The sequence below is a fragment of the Nuphar pumila genome, chromosome 6 (genome assembly GCF_984573655.1).
Source record: "Nuphar pumila chromosome 6, dmNupPumi1.hap1.1, whole genome shotgun sequence".
Classification (NCBI taxonomy): Eukaryota; Viridiplantae; Streptophyta; class Magnoliopsida; order Nymphaeales; family Nymphaeaceae; genus Nuphar; species Nuphar pumila.
Genome location: NC_143254.1, coordinates 87,810,772 through 87,827,892, shown reverse-complemented (window position 1 = coordinate 87,827,892; position 17,121 = coordinate 87,810,772). Strand labels below are relative to the sequence as shown.

Below are 17,121 nucleotides of genomic sequence, written 5' to 3'. Positions count from 1 at the left end.
CCATCCTATTTCAAATGATGGGATCTGTGTTTAGGATCTGTAAAAGTCAATAGAACATGAGAACTAATGTGTGAACTATGGTTTTATAGATTTTTGTGTTCTTTTCTCTTGAATCTAAGAGTACTGATGTGGTCAGCATGTTTGGTTTTATAAGAACTCAATAAGATTTTTTTAAAGCTTTAAAATTAATGGCTCGTAACCTTCATAAATATTCAAGCATTCAAAAATCTCATTTTTTCAATTGGATTTGCAAAAAAAGCGTTGGAAACACCCATATTTTTAGTTCTCATATTCCAGTGACTCTCTCTCTCTCTCTCTCTCTCTCTCTCTCTCTCTATATATATATATATATATATATATATATATATATATATATATATATATATATATATATATATATATATATATATATATATATATATATATAAGCATAGTGAAAAATGTTTTAAAGAGTAATTTCTCATTTCTCAAAAACTCGTGAGAATTTGAATTTTTTTTTATAAATCTCGCATTTTTGGCAAAATCTTGGCAATAAAAAAATAAATTTAAAAAATATAAAATTTATTTTTTATAAGAAAATACTAATAAAAATTATTTAAAATTTAAAATACATGTTTTTTCATGATAAATAGCCATTTAAAACATAAATATCATGTTTAAATCACGGTATTTATGTTTTTTCATAAATCTCGCGAGAAATTTCTGTTTTAAACTTTCAGGCAATTTCTCGCGATATTATCACGAGATTTTCATAAATCTCACGATATTTGTCACTTTGCTTATGAGATCTGCCTCACAGTTTTTAAAAAATTAAATTGCCATATATATATATACTTATGAGATCTGCCTGGCAGTTTTTAAAAACTTAAATTGCCACTTTTATAAGTCAACCTTCCATATAAAAAAAACGTCAAAAGTACAATCAATTGATCTGTGCCTTCTCGGCAGTGTCTGCTGGTATAAAACCTTAGGTCAGTATGCTTAGCTTTCGGCCTTGTAGCAAGGGAAGCTAAATATGGGTTTTGAACTCGTGATGCCCTTTCAGATTGAGATGCTGCGGGTTGGTGGGTCAGCATACCTCAACCCGAACCCGACCTGTTTATTAAACGGGTAACCCGACATGACCCGCCAACCCGTTTAATAAACGGGTTAGTCGGGTAAACGGGTTGGCGGGTTGACCCGCCCGCCTAACCCGTTTATTAAATGGGTCAGCCGGGTTGGCATACCCCTAACACGAACCCGACCCGTTTAATAAATGGGTTAGATGAGTCAACCCATTTATTAAACAGGTTAGCTTAAGCCCAACCCGAACCCGCCTAAGAGGCGGGTTGGCGGGTCGTGTCAGGTTTTGCCACCTTTAGAATTGATTGCTTACACACCCAAACGGGTTGCTCGAGTGGCAGTGGGCCTGGGAGAAGGTACTGATCCCTTCAACGCAGGTTCGACTCTTACCAAGTGTGCGGGTGCTTTTAACTGGTGGGCTTTTAGATGGAAGGAATTGGTTGTAGGTGACCCTCCTGGGGTTTACCTCCCAAGGGGGGCAGGCCCATTAATGACCCGGTTGTCGTTGAGGGTTCCATGTCATAAAAAAAAAGTGAATTGATTGCTTGAAAAAACAAATAAAATTTTAATTTTAAAATACCTGAATCTGCCCTCGTTTTATTTGGCTGAGAGGACACCATTCGATCCGAATCAACGATTCATCTGAATCCGTGCGATTGATTTTGACAACATCATTAGCCATTCTGCAATTTTTTCTATCGTTTTGACAACATCAAACAAGAACATGAGTTCCGTTTCTATCGTTTCTCTTTACCCTTTTTCAAGAAGGCGTGTTAAAAATTAACAGCGTTAAGTTCAAGCTTTCTAACACCGTACTAGCTTAACGAGAGATTCACAGTTAAGTCGGTTATTTTCTCTCTTTGAAGTTTTCATAGGAAACCTCAAACGCTAAGACGCAAAAATTCCACGCGAGCCGCCCCGTCGCTCTCACCAGGTGCGATGGCTGCTCTGCTGCCCCCTTCTTCGATTTCAACGTCTTCCACGGATCAGAGATTTCTTCTGTTTGGCCGGAAACGGAAACCAAGAAGATTTTGCTGAGAAAAAGAGTGCGTCAGAATTCGAGGGAAGTAAAACACGTTGTGACTGTCATTCCCAAGACAGACAAAGACTACCAAAGGTTAATATCGTCATTTTCCCATCATCCCCCTGCCTACCTCCACTCCCCCCAAACGTAGAGAGAGAGAGAGAGAGTTGTGTCCACGTGTGGACCTCACGTAGAGAGAGAGAGAGAGAGGGGAGGTGGCGAGGAGAGGTCTGCCAAGGCTAACTGGACCATGTGATGGTGGGCTCCGCTTGCCCCCTCTCTCAAAGTGGAGCGTGCAAGGCTGCATCTCTCTCTCTCTCTCTCTCTCCTCTTTTTTTAATTTTTTTATACCGAAAATGCCCGTTGCTCAGCAACGGCACCACCACCGACCAGCAAGCACCCCCACACACATGACACAAACAATGGTGTGTGCACCAAGGAAGATCGTATCGTATCATAAACATATCAAATTGGACTAAACCAATAGTGGTGGTTACCTCTCTCTCTCTCTCTCCAATTACCGCCATTCTCCCTCTTCCTCCCTTGTTTGAGACGCCTCTTCCCTCCTTTTTTACTGCCTACACGTCTTCTACCCGCACACTCAAATACACACACACACACCCTCTTCCTCCCACAGCTGCCTCTCTGTCTTTGTTGTAGATCTTATCTGAGTGTGAAGAAGGGGAATGGTTGTGCAGAATTGAAAAGAACAGCTTCTTATTAGACGTTGGTTGATGGAGTCTGGTGGGGAGGATTGCTGTGTGAAGGTCGCAGTGCACATCCGCCCTCTCATCGCCGAGGAGCGATCTCAGGGATGCAAGGATTGCGTCACCGTCGTCCCCGGCACGCCTCAGGCATTTTCTCCCCTCATTCTCCTTTTCCCTTGTACCCTTTTGAATTCATCTTTTGTTTTTCTTGATTTGGTTAGTTTGGTTGTTGCGGGGATCAAGGTTTCCTTTCTCTGATCTTTTTTTAACTTTGTGGTCCGCGGGTTCTCCGTTTTTCTTGATTTTTTCATTCGCACCCAAGTCGTGGTTTGACTCGTTTTGGGGATATGGGGGTAGCTTTTAATTGTTTGTTTTTGGTAGTTATATAGAAGGGGAGGCCAATTTGGATTGAATCGAAGGTGTAATATCTCGTATTTCTATTTGTGGGGATGTTGGTTCTTTTCTAGAATGTGAGTTAGTGTTGATGATTTTGATCTTGGGATAATTTGGGCTAATTCTGATTGAGTTCTGTTTAATGTACTGATTCAGGTCCAAATTGGGACGCATTCTTTTACCTTTGATCATGTTTATGGAAGCAGCGGTTCCCCATCCTCCAGTATTTTCGAAGAATGCGTCTCCCCGCTTGTCGATGGTTTGTTTCAAGGGTACAACGCAACGGTTCTGGCTTATGGGCAGGTGAAAGACCTTTGATATTTAGTAGGAGTCGTATTTAATTTGAAGATTGGCTGCTGGGGGTGTTTCTTATTGTGGATTGGTGGCTTGAATTTTGATGCAGACGGGCTCGGGCAAGACATACACGATGGGAACTGGTTATCGGGATGACAGTCAAATTGGGATTATACCTCAAGTCATGGATGCTTTGTTTAATAAGATTGAAGCCCTCTCGCATAAAATTGAATTCCAATTACGTGTTTCGTTTATTGAGGTTCGTTGTTTTGTCCTTGATTGCTTCTTTTGCCCGTGCATCAGATCATTGGTGTTAGGTTTTCGGTTTTGTTTTAGTTGCATAACGGCAAATCACCAAGAATGTAACATGAAGATGTGGCAGGGAGCTCCAAGTTAATAAGCATATATGAAGCTCTATATATGCGGAAGAATGACAAGATATCAAGTAATTAGACACTATGTACATGATGTGGTCGACACCTCATATAGCCAAGTATATTTCAAACACTTGAGCCTAAGAATAGATAAGATGGTTTATGTAGAAACCATGGAAAACACTTATTTTTTAAAGCATGAACAAATGGAAAATAGGGCTAGAAGCTGTCTATAACTAATTACAGTAAAATAAACTAAAATAGTGGATGCATGGTAGAACCAGGGGAAATTTTGTTCTAATTTTGCGCATTGCTTATGGCATTTCTAATTGAAACAAATCTGTGTCATTATCTCTCTCTCTCATAGTTTGCTTATTTTTGTATTCCCTATCTCTGATGGTGTGTACATAATGAATATCTGTGGATGTAAAGATCCTAAAAGAGGAAGTGTGCGACTTGCTTGAGCTTGCATCCCTGGGGAAATCAGATGCTAATGGAACAGGGAAGACGGCGGTTCATGGGAAACCACCAATACAGATACGTGAAAACTCAAGTGGAGTGATAACACTTGCAGGATCAACAGAAATTGTTGTTACTACAGAAAAGGAAATGGCTGCATGTCTTGAGCAAGGTTCATTGAGCCGAGCAACTGGAAGCACGAATATGAACAATCAATCAAGGTACTGTTATGTGTCTAATCATTCTTTTTCCCTCTTTACATATAATTCTTTATAGATTGCTATCTTAGACAAGGAGGAAAAACAGCTATAGTCAAGTTATAGTCACTCTTTGTCTCTCTCAGAAAAGCTCACATGCATGCTCTAATGCACAATATATGTGAATAAATAAACAAATAAATAAATATAAATATAAATATAAATATAAATATAAATATAAATATAAATATAAATATAAATATAAATATAAATATAAATATAAATATAAATATAAATATAAATATAGATGTATGTGCGTATGTATGTTATGGGCACCAGTATTGGTCCTGGCAATGGTTTTTTTCAGGGGAATGTAAAAATAAGTGCTTGGTTTAGAACAACCTGAGAGTTTTTTTTCTTATAAATGATAAAAATAACAAAAATATTTTTAAAAAACAAAATAAAACTATATTTCTCCAAAAACATTTTGAAACTATAAAGATTATTGTAAACTAGGAGTTTTTTTTAAATATCACAATATCAGTTTTTTCAGTATTTTTTAATAAGCTATTCAGAACATCAACGATACATATAACTACATGCATAGACATCTATTTATGTATGTGCTTATGTAAGTACCTAATTATGTGTGTGATATGTATATGTATATGTGTGTGTGTGCATGTATCAATACATTATGTATGCACATATATGGGCATGTAATTTCATAGTTTAACAATAGAAATCTGAACCCAGTTTTGGTGCTTGTGCATATCTACCATGGCATTACCATTAACATTGACATATGATTAAAATTTATTTGCCTTATCTGTTTCAATGGTGAATTTATTCATAAAGTGCTTGTGTATATTCTATCCTTGTCCAATTGCTGGAAAAACTCTAGATCATATTGGGTTCATAAAAGATAGCATGCTTATTGTGTTATGTATTATATGATGATGCTGACTTTTCGTTGTTGTATTTTCTGATGTGGATTTGTCATGCTTTTCCATTTCTCCTTACCTGTGTTAATCTCCTTTTTTTTATCTTATGTTGTCATTTTATGTACTCTTTTTTCTCTGTGGACTTTTTTATTCTGTAATTGCATTAAATATAGAGATGGACATCTTCACACTATCTTTCTGTTATAATGTATTTTCAAATTCTCATAATGTTACAGTAAATGTGAATTTCAAATTGGACAAGTTGTGGTATGTCCATTCATTTGCTCTCCTATGTTGTTTATGTTTTTCTTTTCTTTTGTTGTCCTGTTTGCGACAGTCGTTCACATGCCATTTTCACAATCACCATGGAGCAGATTTGCAGTGTAGATCTTGCTATTTCTGGGGAAGGCCAGCCAAGACATGATATTGGTGAAGATTATCTTTGTGCAAAGCTTCACTTGGTGGATCTTGCTGGCTCGGAACGTGCTAAAAGGACAGGCTCTGATGGCCTTCGTTTTAAGGAGGGTAAACATCTGTATGATTAACATTTAGACATGCTAGAGTTAATGTAGGCTCACAGGATCAGCATCTTCACAAATGTTTCTTTTTTTTTCTGTTTTTCTTATTTCAGGCGTTCACATTAACAGGGGGCTTCTTGCACTTGGCAACGTCATAAGTGCACTTGGAGATGAGAAAAAACGGAAAGAAGGCGCACATGTTCCTTACAGGGACAGCAAACTTACTCGTCTCTTGCAGGTTGGGTTGTGCTTAATTGCACTCTGGCAACAAATGAGAGTTATTCAATCTTGATAACATGTTTTACATGTTTAAGCTTACCTGGTTGCAGTTGCTTACAGCTGCACTGACACAAAGCCAAATGGTGTTGCCCTCTTTCTGATATCCTTTTTTGACATTGTTGCAGGATTCTCTTGGTGGAAACAGCAGGACCGTTATGATAGGTAAAGCCTCATAAACCTACTCTTTCCTGAGGATGACTTAAGTCTTTGCAAATGCAGGGCCTTGTCAGAAATGGTGTATAATTTTCTGGTCCATTCCATGCTTGATTCACGCTTAGAGCTTTAATAAAGCTGCTGACTCATGTAGAGAAATCTACATTGTGCACTTTAAGATGTTTTACTAAAATTTATTTTCTGTTTGCCGTCTAACCCTGCCTTTGAGATAGTGGCATGCTATTCAGCCTCTTCTTTGTTATGACTATCTTGAGACATTGATTTCTTCTTTAACTGTGTTGCCCCTGTTTGGCATCCATCAGTGTAGTTTTTGTTATTTCGTTTATCTGTATTTGGTTAACATACTTTTCTCTTGTGCTTTTGACATTGAATTACATGCCTTTGCAGCTTGTATTAGTCCAGCTGATATTAATGCAGAGGAAAGTCTGAATGCTCTCAAATATGCAAATCGTGCCCGGAATATTCAAAATAAGCCTATTGTAAGATTCTCCAATTCTAGCTTTTTGTTCAGATTTCTCTATGCTTGTGAACCAACATCCTTTTGATTGTTTGTGTTTATGATATAGGCTGCCTTTTGTTCTGGATTGTCTTATAAATGTTATGTGAATCTTTTTAATTATGCAGGTAAACAGAGATCCTATATCAAGTGAAATGCAAAGGATGCGCCAGCAACTCGAATGTTTGCAAGCAGAGCTACTTTCTGCTCGTGCAGGTGTTTCATCAGATGAAGTACAGGTAACAGTTGGTACTAGTAGCACATTTCTTCACAAGTAACCATTTCTTCCTTATTTGAAAAACCCTAAGAGACTTTATATTATGAATCTGGTTTTCATTAGGCTCTTAAAGAAAGGGTTTCTTGGCTTGAAGCAACTAATGTGGAACTTTGTCGGAAACTAAATGAATACCGGGGCCGGTACCTGCCTATAGAGCAGGGTGCAGCAAATATGCAGGTTTGGTGTTGCTTCAATTGCATAATGTATTTACCTTGTTAATCAAGGCTCTTAATCAGCTAAAACAAATTCAATAGGTAAACATTGTGGATTTGGCACCACAAAATGTAAAATGCAGCAAAGTTTGTATGCAGTATGCGTCCTCTGTGAGTTGAGGATGCTTTTGATAAATAGAACTTTTTAAGATATTTTAAACATTTCAAATATTTCATAATTGTATCTTGCTCTGCAGAAAAGTGGTGGCTGTTTTGAAAAGTCAGAAAATTTGAAGAGTGGATTGCAAGGAATGGAATCATCTGATTACAGGGCAGAGCCTGTTTCTAATGGAACTTATCTTGCATTTCATGATACTCCCTCAAAAACATTTCAGTCATCCGACAGAACTTATTCTGACAATTTGGTGCCCATGGAAATAGGAAGGACTACCCTTGGTTCTGGTGACTTAATATACCAGCTTTGTATTATACTTTCTATTTTTACAACTTAAATTGCACTTCTTATGCTTTTTACTACATACTTTCATCAGGTGATAATTCCAAGGAGATAGATGAGGAAGCAGCAAAAGAATGGGAACATACTTTTCTGCAGGATACCATGGACAAAGAGTTAAATGCGTTGAACAAACGTTTGGAACAGAAACAGGTGAACTTTAGGCTAGTGCAATGCCAAGTTTACTTTTATAAAAAGAGCCATATTTTCATTGTACTGGGTTATCTATACCAGTTGGGTGGATTTTATCCATAACATTTTTTGTATGTTGTGTAAAAAAGATTGTGCCTATGAAGAATTATAGGTTGGGAATATCCACCTTGATATATGCTTATATCTTGAAACTGCGCCTTGATGCATAGCTGTGGAATATCTGTGCAATCAGTTTGTGCTGCTTCACTACATTACATCTGCATCAATAATTCTACTTAAATCAATTTTGTTCTTTTCTATTCAGTCGGAGATGAAAATGATTGGTGGGTTTGACACCGAGTCCCTTAAGCAGCACTTTGGGAAGAAGCTTATGGAGCTCGAGGATGAAAAAAGGGCTGTAGCGGTAGATGGAAAAACTTCAACTACATATGCTTCCTTCCAAGTTTTGTCAGGATTACTTATATATTCTTTCTTGTCAACAGAAAGAGAGGGACAGACTTTTGACCGAAGTTGAAAACCTTTCTGCATCTTCAGATGGACATGCTCAAAAATTGCAGGACATGCATTTGCAAAAGCTGAAATATCTTGAAGCACAGGTTCAATAGTCTTCTCAATTCAACAGTATTGTTGTGTACAAATATATGCCTTGGGTTCCCATTCACAACTGGAGGAGGCTAACACTCACACTCATTGTGCAGATTTCAGATCTTAAGAAGAAGCAAGAAACCCATGTTCACCTTTTAAAGCAGAAGCAAAGAAGCGATGAATCAGCTAAACGGCTACAAGAGGAGATACAATCTATAAAGGCCCAGAAGGTTTTGTCCAAACTCCCCACACCCCTCACCAGTACTCAAACAAATTGGTTTCTATATATCCATCCTTTTATCTTTTACACCATGGAGGAGTTTCTGTAATATTATTCCTACTCATTTTCCAATAAATAGGTTCAATTGCAAAACAAAATAAAGCAAGAAGCAGAACAGTTTCGCATGTGGAAGGCCTCTCGTGAAAAGGAACTGTTGCAGGTAATGGTAGATACATCATGCTTGAATTTTTCTTGCTAATCTACTCCTGTAGCACTCCCCTTTCACACGCATGTTGCAAATCATGTTGAAGAAAACCCATCAAATTGGACTCCCTTGGAATAGCATACTGTCTAAGGGAATTTTCGGCAGTTGGAGATCTGTTGTGGCATCTACATACACACAATATATTTTATCCATGAAGTCTTGGTGGCATATCTTGGCTCTTTGCTTCCATGAAAGACACAAAGTCTTCTCTGACAAACTGCTGTGTAGCATCATAAGTCAGCATGCAAGGAGTAAAATTTGTGAACAGCTCTTGATTCTTGCAACTGAAGGGCAAGGCATGATGCCCTTGGAACTCCTGATAGAGAAAGATGGGTGCTGATTATTGGAAGTTGGAACAGACTAATAGGTTTTGTCTGTATGTCATCTGCATGATACAAAATCCTAATTGGTCTGTGTACTTGGCCACAACTAATCTTGGCAAGGAAAGCAAAGCACAATTAATGCTTGCTTTTGCCCCCCCCCCCCCCTCTCTCATGCCATACATACATACATACATACAATGTTATTGGATGTTTCACTTCTGTTCAATTTATGGAAAAACTGGCATATGGCATGCCCAGAGATGTAGAACTTATATGCTCATGGCGTAAATTCTGAAAATATGGATACAAGCATCCATTGTTATTGGCTGTTTTTCCCTAGTTCCTGTTCTTGATATCATTACAAATTCTATGTGGTTTCCTAGTTGCCCTTTACTGACTTTCTGCATTTTTATAATCTGCATGGTCTTGTTTAGCTGAAGAAGGAGGGGAGGAGGAATGAGTATGAGCGGCATAAACTACAAGCATTGAATCAACGCCAAAGAATGGTACTACTGCAGACATTGACTTAATATTGCTTTAGATAAATCAACTCTTAAAGAATGGAGATGAAAGTAGAAATAATTGTGTGAATTTTCAAGTGTTTGTTTAAGGCTGGTTGACAGTGATAATATGGTGATTTGTTATTGCATTGAAAGATGGATTACATGCTTATTTCATAATTTATTAGTTCAAGTAAGTTCATGTGGGGATTTTCTAACATACCTTTTATGCCTGTGGTGAAGGTTTGCTTCATCTACATGTATGTATTCTAATTCATGTTTCATATGTTATGTGCATCAGCATGTGCAAGTTAAGCTGGTATATAGACTAGCATGAGCTAAAAGCTAGTTAATAAAGTGAGATTGTTTCAATGGTTTTGATTTCTAGTTCTCAATGTAATGAAGTAGAAAAGAAAGCAAAAAGATGCCACTTATGGGCTTATAACACACACAATAATGTGCATAACTAAGAACCTCTTATGGGTCAATAATAATACACAAGCACAATAGCCACTTAGGGGCAAGAACACCACATAAAAAATATAGAATTTATCGAGGATCAAATGCTAGAGAGAAGCATACATGAACAAGGGGTTCAACCCCTCTTATATAGACAAGAGGCCTCACTAAGAGCTGTTGCTATAATGGTTAAATACCATTATGCCCTTAACCTAAATCTAAAAGACAATAAATAAAATAGAAATACAAAAAACAGAAAAAGACAAAAGTGCCCCTAATGGGCACAGCCTATGAGTGAAAATGACCAAAATACCCCTAATGGGTAAAACCTATTACATCAATATACAAACATATATATGTAGATATATACATATGTGATATCTATAGGTATATAACTAAGTATATACACCTATATATATACATCTTATAACACTCAAGGCATGTTGGGATGGTGACTCGTTCATGCATTTCATATCAGTAATTAGGCATCAAGACATACTGATAGATCCAAAAATATCTGAGAATCACCTCTCTCTATTGGCTTAAAAGTAGGTGGCCTGAATAGTCTAGTCTCAAATGCCATAGAGCTAGTTTTCACTCGTAACCTTTCCAACAAGGAAAAGGAAAATTAAAGTGTCCAAGTGGATTTATCTGTCGATCATGCTTAACAATGATGTATACATTGTTCTGGCTATGATGCCTGTATGTCCACATGTCATTCACGCATAAAATTCCTTTCTGTAGAAAATATATCTCCTTACTGGAATTGCCCTTTATGATGTTTTCACATTGCTGTAGGATTTGTTTTTGGGATTAAAAAAGAAATTGTACTGTTATGGTTTTGTATTAAGAGATCCATGCCAAATAAAACAAAAACTCTTTTCTCTAGGTTCTGCAAAGGAAGACTGAAGAGGCTGCAATGGCCACCAAGAGGCTTAAAGAGTTGTTAGAAGCTCGCAAATCTTCAACACGTGATAATGCAGGTGATTGTTAGTCTGTGAGAAACTCATTTCAGTTGTTCATCTAGGGTTGGGAGATAGGCCAGCCTATCAACAGGCTGCAACCAGGTCAATCAAATTGACCCATCCAAATGGATGACTGGGCCTTGGCCTAGTCTGGGTGGACAGGTGTTCGAGAGTCCACCCAGGCCCAGCACAGATGGATCATGCCATGGGTAACCCATGGGTTGTTCATCATCCTTTTATAAGGGTTCGACCACTTGCACCCACCTTCTGGGGCCCATGTTTGTGCTGGGTGCCCATTCATGAGCCACAGAATGGCTCCCAAAAAAACTAGCCAGCCACACAGGCCTAGCCATGGGTGACTTCAGCATCCCTGCCCGTTGCACACCACTCTGTTTATCAGTATTTTTCTAACATCCTCTTATTTTTCCAGTCTGCGCTAGTGGAAATGCTCCATCTGTCCAGGTAACTTGTGGATTAAGATTTATACATCTTTCGTGCAGTTTATTTTAACTTGTGAATTTGATACATGGAAAAAGTCTAAAGGTTATGTGCCTTACATGGACTTGAATAGCACTTGGATTGGACGTGTGCTATATCCACTCAGTGTCACTTGGGAAAATCCATGTAATTCAACGTAAATACAAGTTATTGGATCTGTATACATTGGATATCTCCCATCATGAAGTTAATCTGTATTTCTCCAATGTTTCCCAGCAACATCATCCTAGATATTACATTCCATTTCCTCAAAAATCTACCGACTTATTTGCTGCAGCCTCAGAGTAATGAAAAATCGTTACAACGGTGGCTTGATCATGAACTGGAAGTGATGGTGAACATTCATGAGGTCCGTTCTGAATACGAGATGCAAAGCCAAGTGTATGTACTCTCTCTCTCTCTCAAAATGTAAAAAGTTGCTTCATATATCACTGTTTTTTCTAACTGTGCTGTTTTCTAGACGAGCTGCAATGGCAGAAGAACTATCTATATTGAAACAAGTGGATGAAAACGTATCTAAAGGTCTTAGTCCACCCAAAGGAAAGAATGGAGCACTTATTAGGTAAGTCCTTTGTGAGTTAATTCATCTTTCCTGTTTATAACAAATTTGATCAGGCATACCAGGGCAGACATACTTATGTAATGAACAAACATATAAGATTGTGGCTATGTTCTACATACTATGAATGGAAAAAACTAATGTTTTTGGTTCCTTTATTTTCAGATTGTCTACCATGACACCAGATGCAAGGTTGTCGAGAATCACATCACTAGAAAATATGTTGAACATATCTTCAAATACACTTGTAGCAATGGCATCACAGCTCTCTGAAGCAGAGGAGCGTGAACGTGCATTTACAGGGCGCAGTCGATGGAATCAACTGCGTACAATGGGAGATGCAAAGAGCTTACTTCAGTACATCTTTAACACTGCTGCTGATGCCAGGTACTGCTTAAAGAGCTTAGTGTTAAAATTGCTTTTGTTTGGTTTTTCTTTGTTTCCCTATATTAACATTTAAAGGAAACCAAACCTCAGTCTGTGGTTCTGAATCTCTTTTTTCATTCCTGATTTTTTTTTTGTGCAATTACTTCTCTGGGTGATTCACTGGTTAGCCCATTTTGTTAAGTATTCACCATAACTTATTAACAGATGCCAATTACGAGATAAAGAAATTGAGAACAAGGAAATCAAAGAACAAATGAATGAAATTGTTGGTTTGCTAAGACAGAGCGAAGCACGAAGAAGGGAAACTGAGAAGCAGCTTCGGTTGAGAGAGCATGCTATTGCAACTTCTCTAACCCCATCATCATTGGTGAGACTATCTTTTTCAATTTCTATCTCGTTTGATTGGTCTTTAATTTGGTTTCTAATGGAGATATGTGTTGGGCTAAAGTACTACTCCATTCCTTCATTTTATTTCTGCCATAAAATACCAATATGGTTTTTAATGTTGCTGATATACAGAGAACCCGACTGCCTTGACCTAGGCCAGATCTTTTGAGCAAGTTAGGCTTATTCATAGATACTATAGAAAACCCATTTTACTAGGTCAGTTAGACAACATTTCTGTCACATGTTTGGGTTCTTTCACGACTCTGTAGAGATGGTTCTGGTGGGAGAGTGGAAGTCCTACCTAGTTAAGTAACTTGTCACAAGGAATTGGTCAAAACATTGCACTAGGTTACTTAAGTTTGCTTTTATGTTTTGGGCTTCTTTCAAGACCCTAGAGATGGTGCAGCAGGGAGAGTGGAGCACTCAAGTTGATGTCTTCTTTGCCTTTACTTTCTTTAATGAAACAGATTGTAGACCCATCCATGAAATAGGTTGTGCAGAATGAGGACTTCACTATCTGTTAACCATCTTGATTCTAGAGCTTGTGTGGAATCCAGTACTTTTATGTAAAGATGCCCTAGTTTCCTGCTCTCTGTGTTTTGATCTTTTAGTGGTTCAGTGCTATTATTTATCCTGGGCTAGTGTATTCTTATTTATTCTGGGTTATTGTTGTTGCGAAATACAAATATAACCTTTTGCCAGATATGTTTTATATTGTTGTTCTTAATTTATCATCTCATGATCAAAATTAAACATTTTGTCTCTTTTTCGTTTATCGTTTCCTTGTTTTATCTTCTCCATTGCATTGTCCACATAAACAAATGGAGTAGCAGATATGATCACTCCTTTCTTTATATCATCTTTTGTCTCTCCACATTGCCAAATTATTCTAGCCATCTCACCTGCCAATGTGTACAAGAGAGTTTTCTTGTTAATAGGACAGTTGGGCACCACACTGTCGATAAACCATGTAAAAGATATTGGCAAGATATTCATTGTGATAGTATCATAGGATATTCACAGGTCATGAAAATCCCAATAGTATTTTGATATATTCAGGATCTTGGCGATATATTGTGATATTATTTTATTTCTATATTTTTATTCTGTTTAGTTTTTCCCTTGCTAAGGAAATCCTGAGAACAGAATTTTAAAACTTGTGGAGAGAGAGAGAGAGCAGAAGCGTTTTTTAGGTAATGTCTTGATATTTTTGTGATAATACCACTATTAATGTTATTAAAGGATGAGAATGAAATACACATAATATCATTTTATAAAATTTGGATATTTTTGAAATATCATGTTTATATATATATATATATATATATATATATATATATATATATATATATATATATATATATATATATATATTATTTACACATTTAAAACTCTTGACCTAAAGCAATAAAGCATGAATATCATATAAAGTGCAAATTCTTGAATAACAATTCTATATCATATGATTAAAAATATTAAAGAACAAATTTAAGTTGCTAATTGAAATGCATTGTAATGAATGACAATTTCAAAAGAAAAAGCACAAAAGTGAATACAAATAAACAATTAAAATCATAAAAATAAATAGATTAGGTTAAAAACCAGTGTGGATTGTGCCCAACACAAGTTTGACCATATCCGTGAAGAGTCATGGTGTGTCCAGTGTTGTTCATGTCGATATGGGATACACATGTTAAGTCAAGTGTCCGTCTGAAAAATCACGTGAGTAAAATCATGGATATAGCGTTGGCCATGTCCAACATATGTTGGACAATGTTCACAAATGGTTGTGTTAGTGTCATATCTATGCCAATGGGCTAAAAGGAGGTGCCATCATAACGCAGAACAGGTTTACTGACTAAATCAAGGTATAGTAGCTTGGTGGCATGCATACGACCACATTCTTTCCACAAAAAGCTGAGCAATCAGGATAACTTGGTTGCTCTTATCCACAAATTACAACTGGTCGAGTGGTTTAACTGCTCTTATCCTCAAATTACAACTGGTCACTGGTTTAACTTGTGATCTGCTAGCTTGTATCTGTTAGTATCAACATGCAAATGAATGCATGCATCCAAAATTGCTCCAAAGCCAAAACTTTTACTGTGCAAATCACAAGATTCCAAATCCTAATAATTTTATCGTGCAATTGATAGGAAAGTCCACATGGGCCAACAAAGCACTCTGCAGATGATGCCAATGGCTTGTCCTCACCCACGAGTGTACCAGCACCAAAGCAACTCAAATACACATCTGGAATAGCAAATGGCTCAGTTCCAAGAACTGTGTTGTTCCCTAGCCTGACACGGAAGGCATGTCAACCCTGCCAATATCTTGCATTCTTCAATTATCTGGTTGTATCACTCTTAATGCTTTGCCACCAGATGAGTTTTAGCCAATTGGAACTTGGTGTTTCAGATGGCCACAGGGGGACAATTAACTGTTGGGAAGAAGCTGGCAATGGTGGGACAGGGAGGGAAACTTTGGAGATGGAAGAGGAGTCACCACCAGTGGCTTCTTCAGTTCAAGTGGAGATGGCAGAAACCATGGCGACTATCAGAATGGATCAGGCATAATGATGAGTCTATTATGAGAGCCAGGCAACGACCTCAACGTTTGGCCAATATGATATGATGCCCTATTATCTTCCATTCAAGATGCAGCCACACACCTGCAACACGCAGCCACAAGGCTTAGTTAAAAAGGTTGTAAGGGATTTTCCTTCATTCTATTCCCTATCTACAGAATTCATGGATAATAAAGAAACTTTTCTGATATTCCTGCACAAACCTTGAAGCTGTTGGTTGTAATAATAACATATAATCTTCGACATTTCATTGGTAGTGAAGACCATTGATAGGAATTCAATTTTCTGTTTATTGACCCAACATAGTTCGCTACTCCACCCATGGGTTTTTCCTCCAAAAAATAAATAAATTTTATTTGTTTTGTATAGATTCTGACTGCATGTAAACCGTCTTGCAGGATCAGGCTGATTTGGACAAAAGTTGTCTGGTTTCATAGAGAGTAAGCTGTTTGATGTTTTTTTTCACTTGCTGGAGAGTTAATAGCGTTGGAAGCATCTCTGTACAGTGGAGAGGATGCCCCAAAGCCATTGATAGAAGGGTAGATTCTTGGTTATATTTTGGAAGCTTTTGTGCAGCTAAGTTTTTGCACTCTCTCTCTCTATGTTTATTCTTTTCTTGGAGAAGAAAGGGAGGATGGTTCTCACTTCTCAAGAGTGTTCTTCGGTGTTTATGGTTGTTCAATATGTGTTTTTATAAATAAAGTCTTAATTGTTTGTCATTTTACTTGTGGGCCTCTTCGTTTTGGCCGCTGTATTACTGTTCATTGCAGTGGAAGGAAAAAAAAAAAGAATCTCTCTCTCTCTCTCTCTCTCTCTCTATATATATATATATATATATATATGAGATTTTCAAATTTGCGTGTTTGTGAATTTTCAAAAGAAAATGAACTCACTTTTTATGAGATTAGTTTGTTCTGCCGTCCAAGAGAAATGGATAAATGATAGTAAATCACCACATTATATACCATTTAGTACTATTGGTGATGAAGTGAAACAGCACAAACTAAATGCAAGATTTAGTTTTTTTTGTTAATTGGCAAGCTGCGGTTAGGCAGACCCCTACCAGGTTACAAAGAACGAATTACACTTTAGAAAACATGTCTGAATGAAACCAATCAGGTGGTTTATCTTTCCAACCCCTATCCATTCCCAGGACCCCAATCTTCGCGAGGTAACAAGCTACTTAGTTACACTTTTGGGGGATCCATTTACACAGAAAACTTTCATATTCATAAACTCTCTCTAAGCAGTTCCTGTGAAAATTCTGAGCTGCACCGAGAGTTTACACTAACAAAAAGGCCAAACCAATTTGATTTCTAATCATAATGTCATAAATCTCTTTCCTGGCCCAAAATCTACCCAAGTCTCT

At 37.4% G+C, this 17,121-nt stretch overlaps 1 protein-coding gene across 1 annotated transcript; it reads left to right on the top strand.

Annotated features, from left to right (window-relative positions):
* The first annotated feature begins 2,529 nt into the window (after window positions 1-2,529).
* On the top strand, window positions 2,530-16,473 carry LOC149835052 (kinesin-like protein KIN-4A). The gene is made up of 26 exons (XM_090011663.1): window positions 2,530-2,940; window positions 3,343-3,489; window positions 3,590-3,739; window positions 4,287-4,534; window positions 5,792-5,979; window positions 6,086-6,210; window positions 6,377-6,413; window positions 6,813-6,904; window positions 7,050-7,160; window positions 7,262-7,375; window positions 7,608-7,812; window positions 7,902-8,017; window positions 8,322-8,420; window positions 8,500-8,613; window positions 8,716-8,832; window positions 8,962-9,042; window positions 9,845-9,916; window positions 11,259-11,352; window positions 11,765-11,796; window positions 12,110-12,213; window positions 12,293-12,394; window positions 12,557-12,778; window positions 12,983-13,145; window positions 15,322-15,477; window positions 15,584-15,870; window positions 16,151-16,473. The coding sequence occupies exons 1-25, from the start codon at window positions 2,821-2,823 to the stop codon at window positions 15,797-15,799; spliced, it is 3,225 nt and encodes a 1,074-aa protein (XP_089867789.1). The 5' UTR covers window positions 2,530-2,820; the 3' UTR covers window positions 15,800-15,870; window positions 16,151-16,473.
* Window positions 16,474-17,121: the final 648 nt, after the last annotated feature.

Coding starts and splice junctions, on each gene's coding strand:
- LOC149835052 (XM_090011663.1), top strand. CDS start 2,821: ATGGAGTCTGGTGGGGAGGATTGCTGTGTGAAGGTCGCAGTGCACATC. Junction 8,421..8,499: donor ATGAAAAAAGGGCTGTAGCG/GTAGATGGAAAA, acceptor TCTTGTCAACAG/AAAGAGAGGGACAGACTTTT. Junction 13,146..15,321: donor CTCTAACCCCATCATCATTG/GTGAGACTATCT, acceptor TGCAATTGATAG/GAAAGTCCACATGGGCCAAC.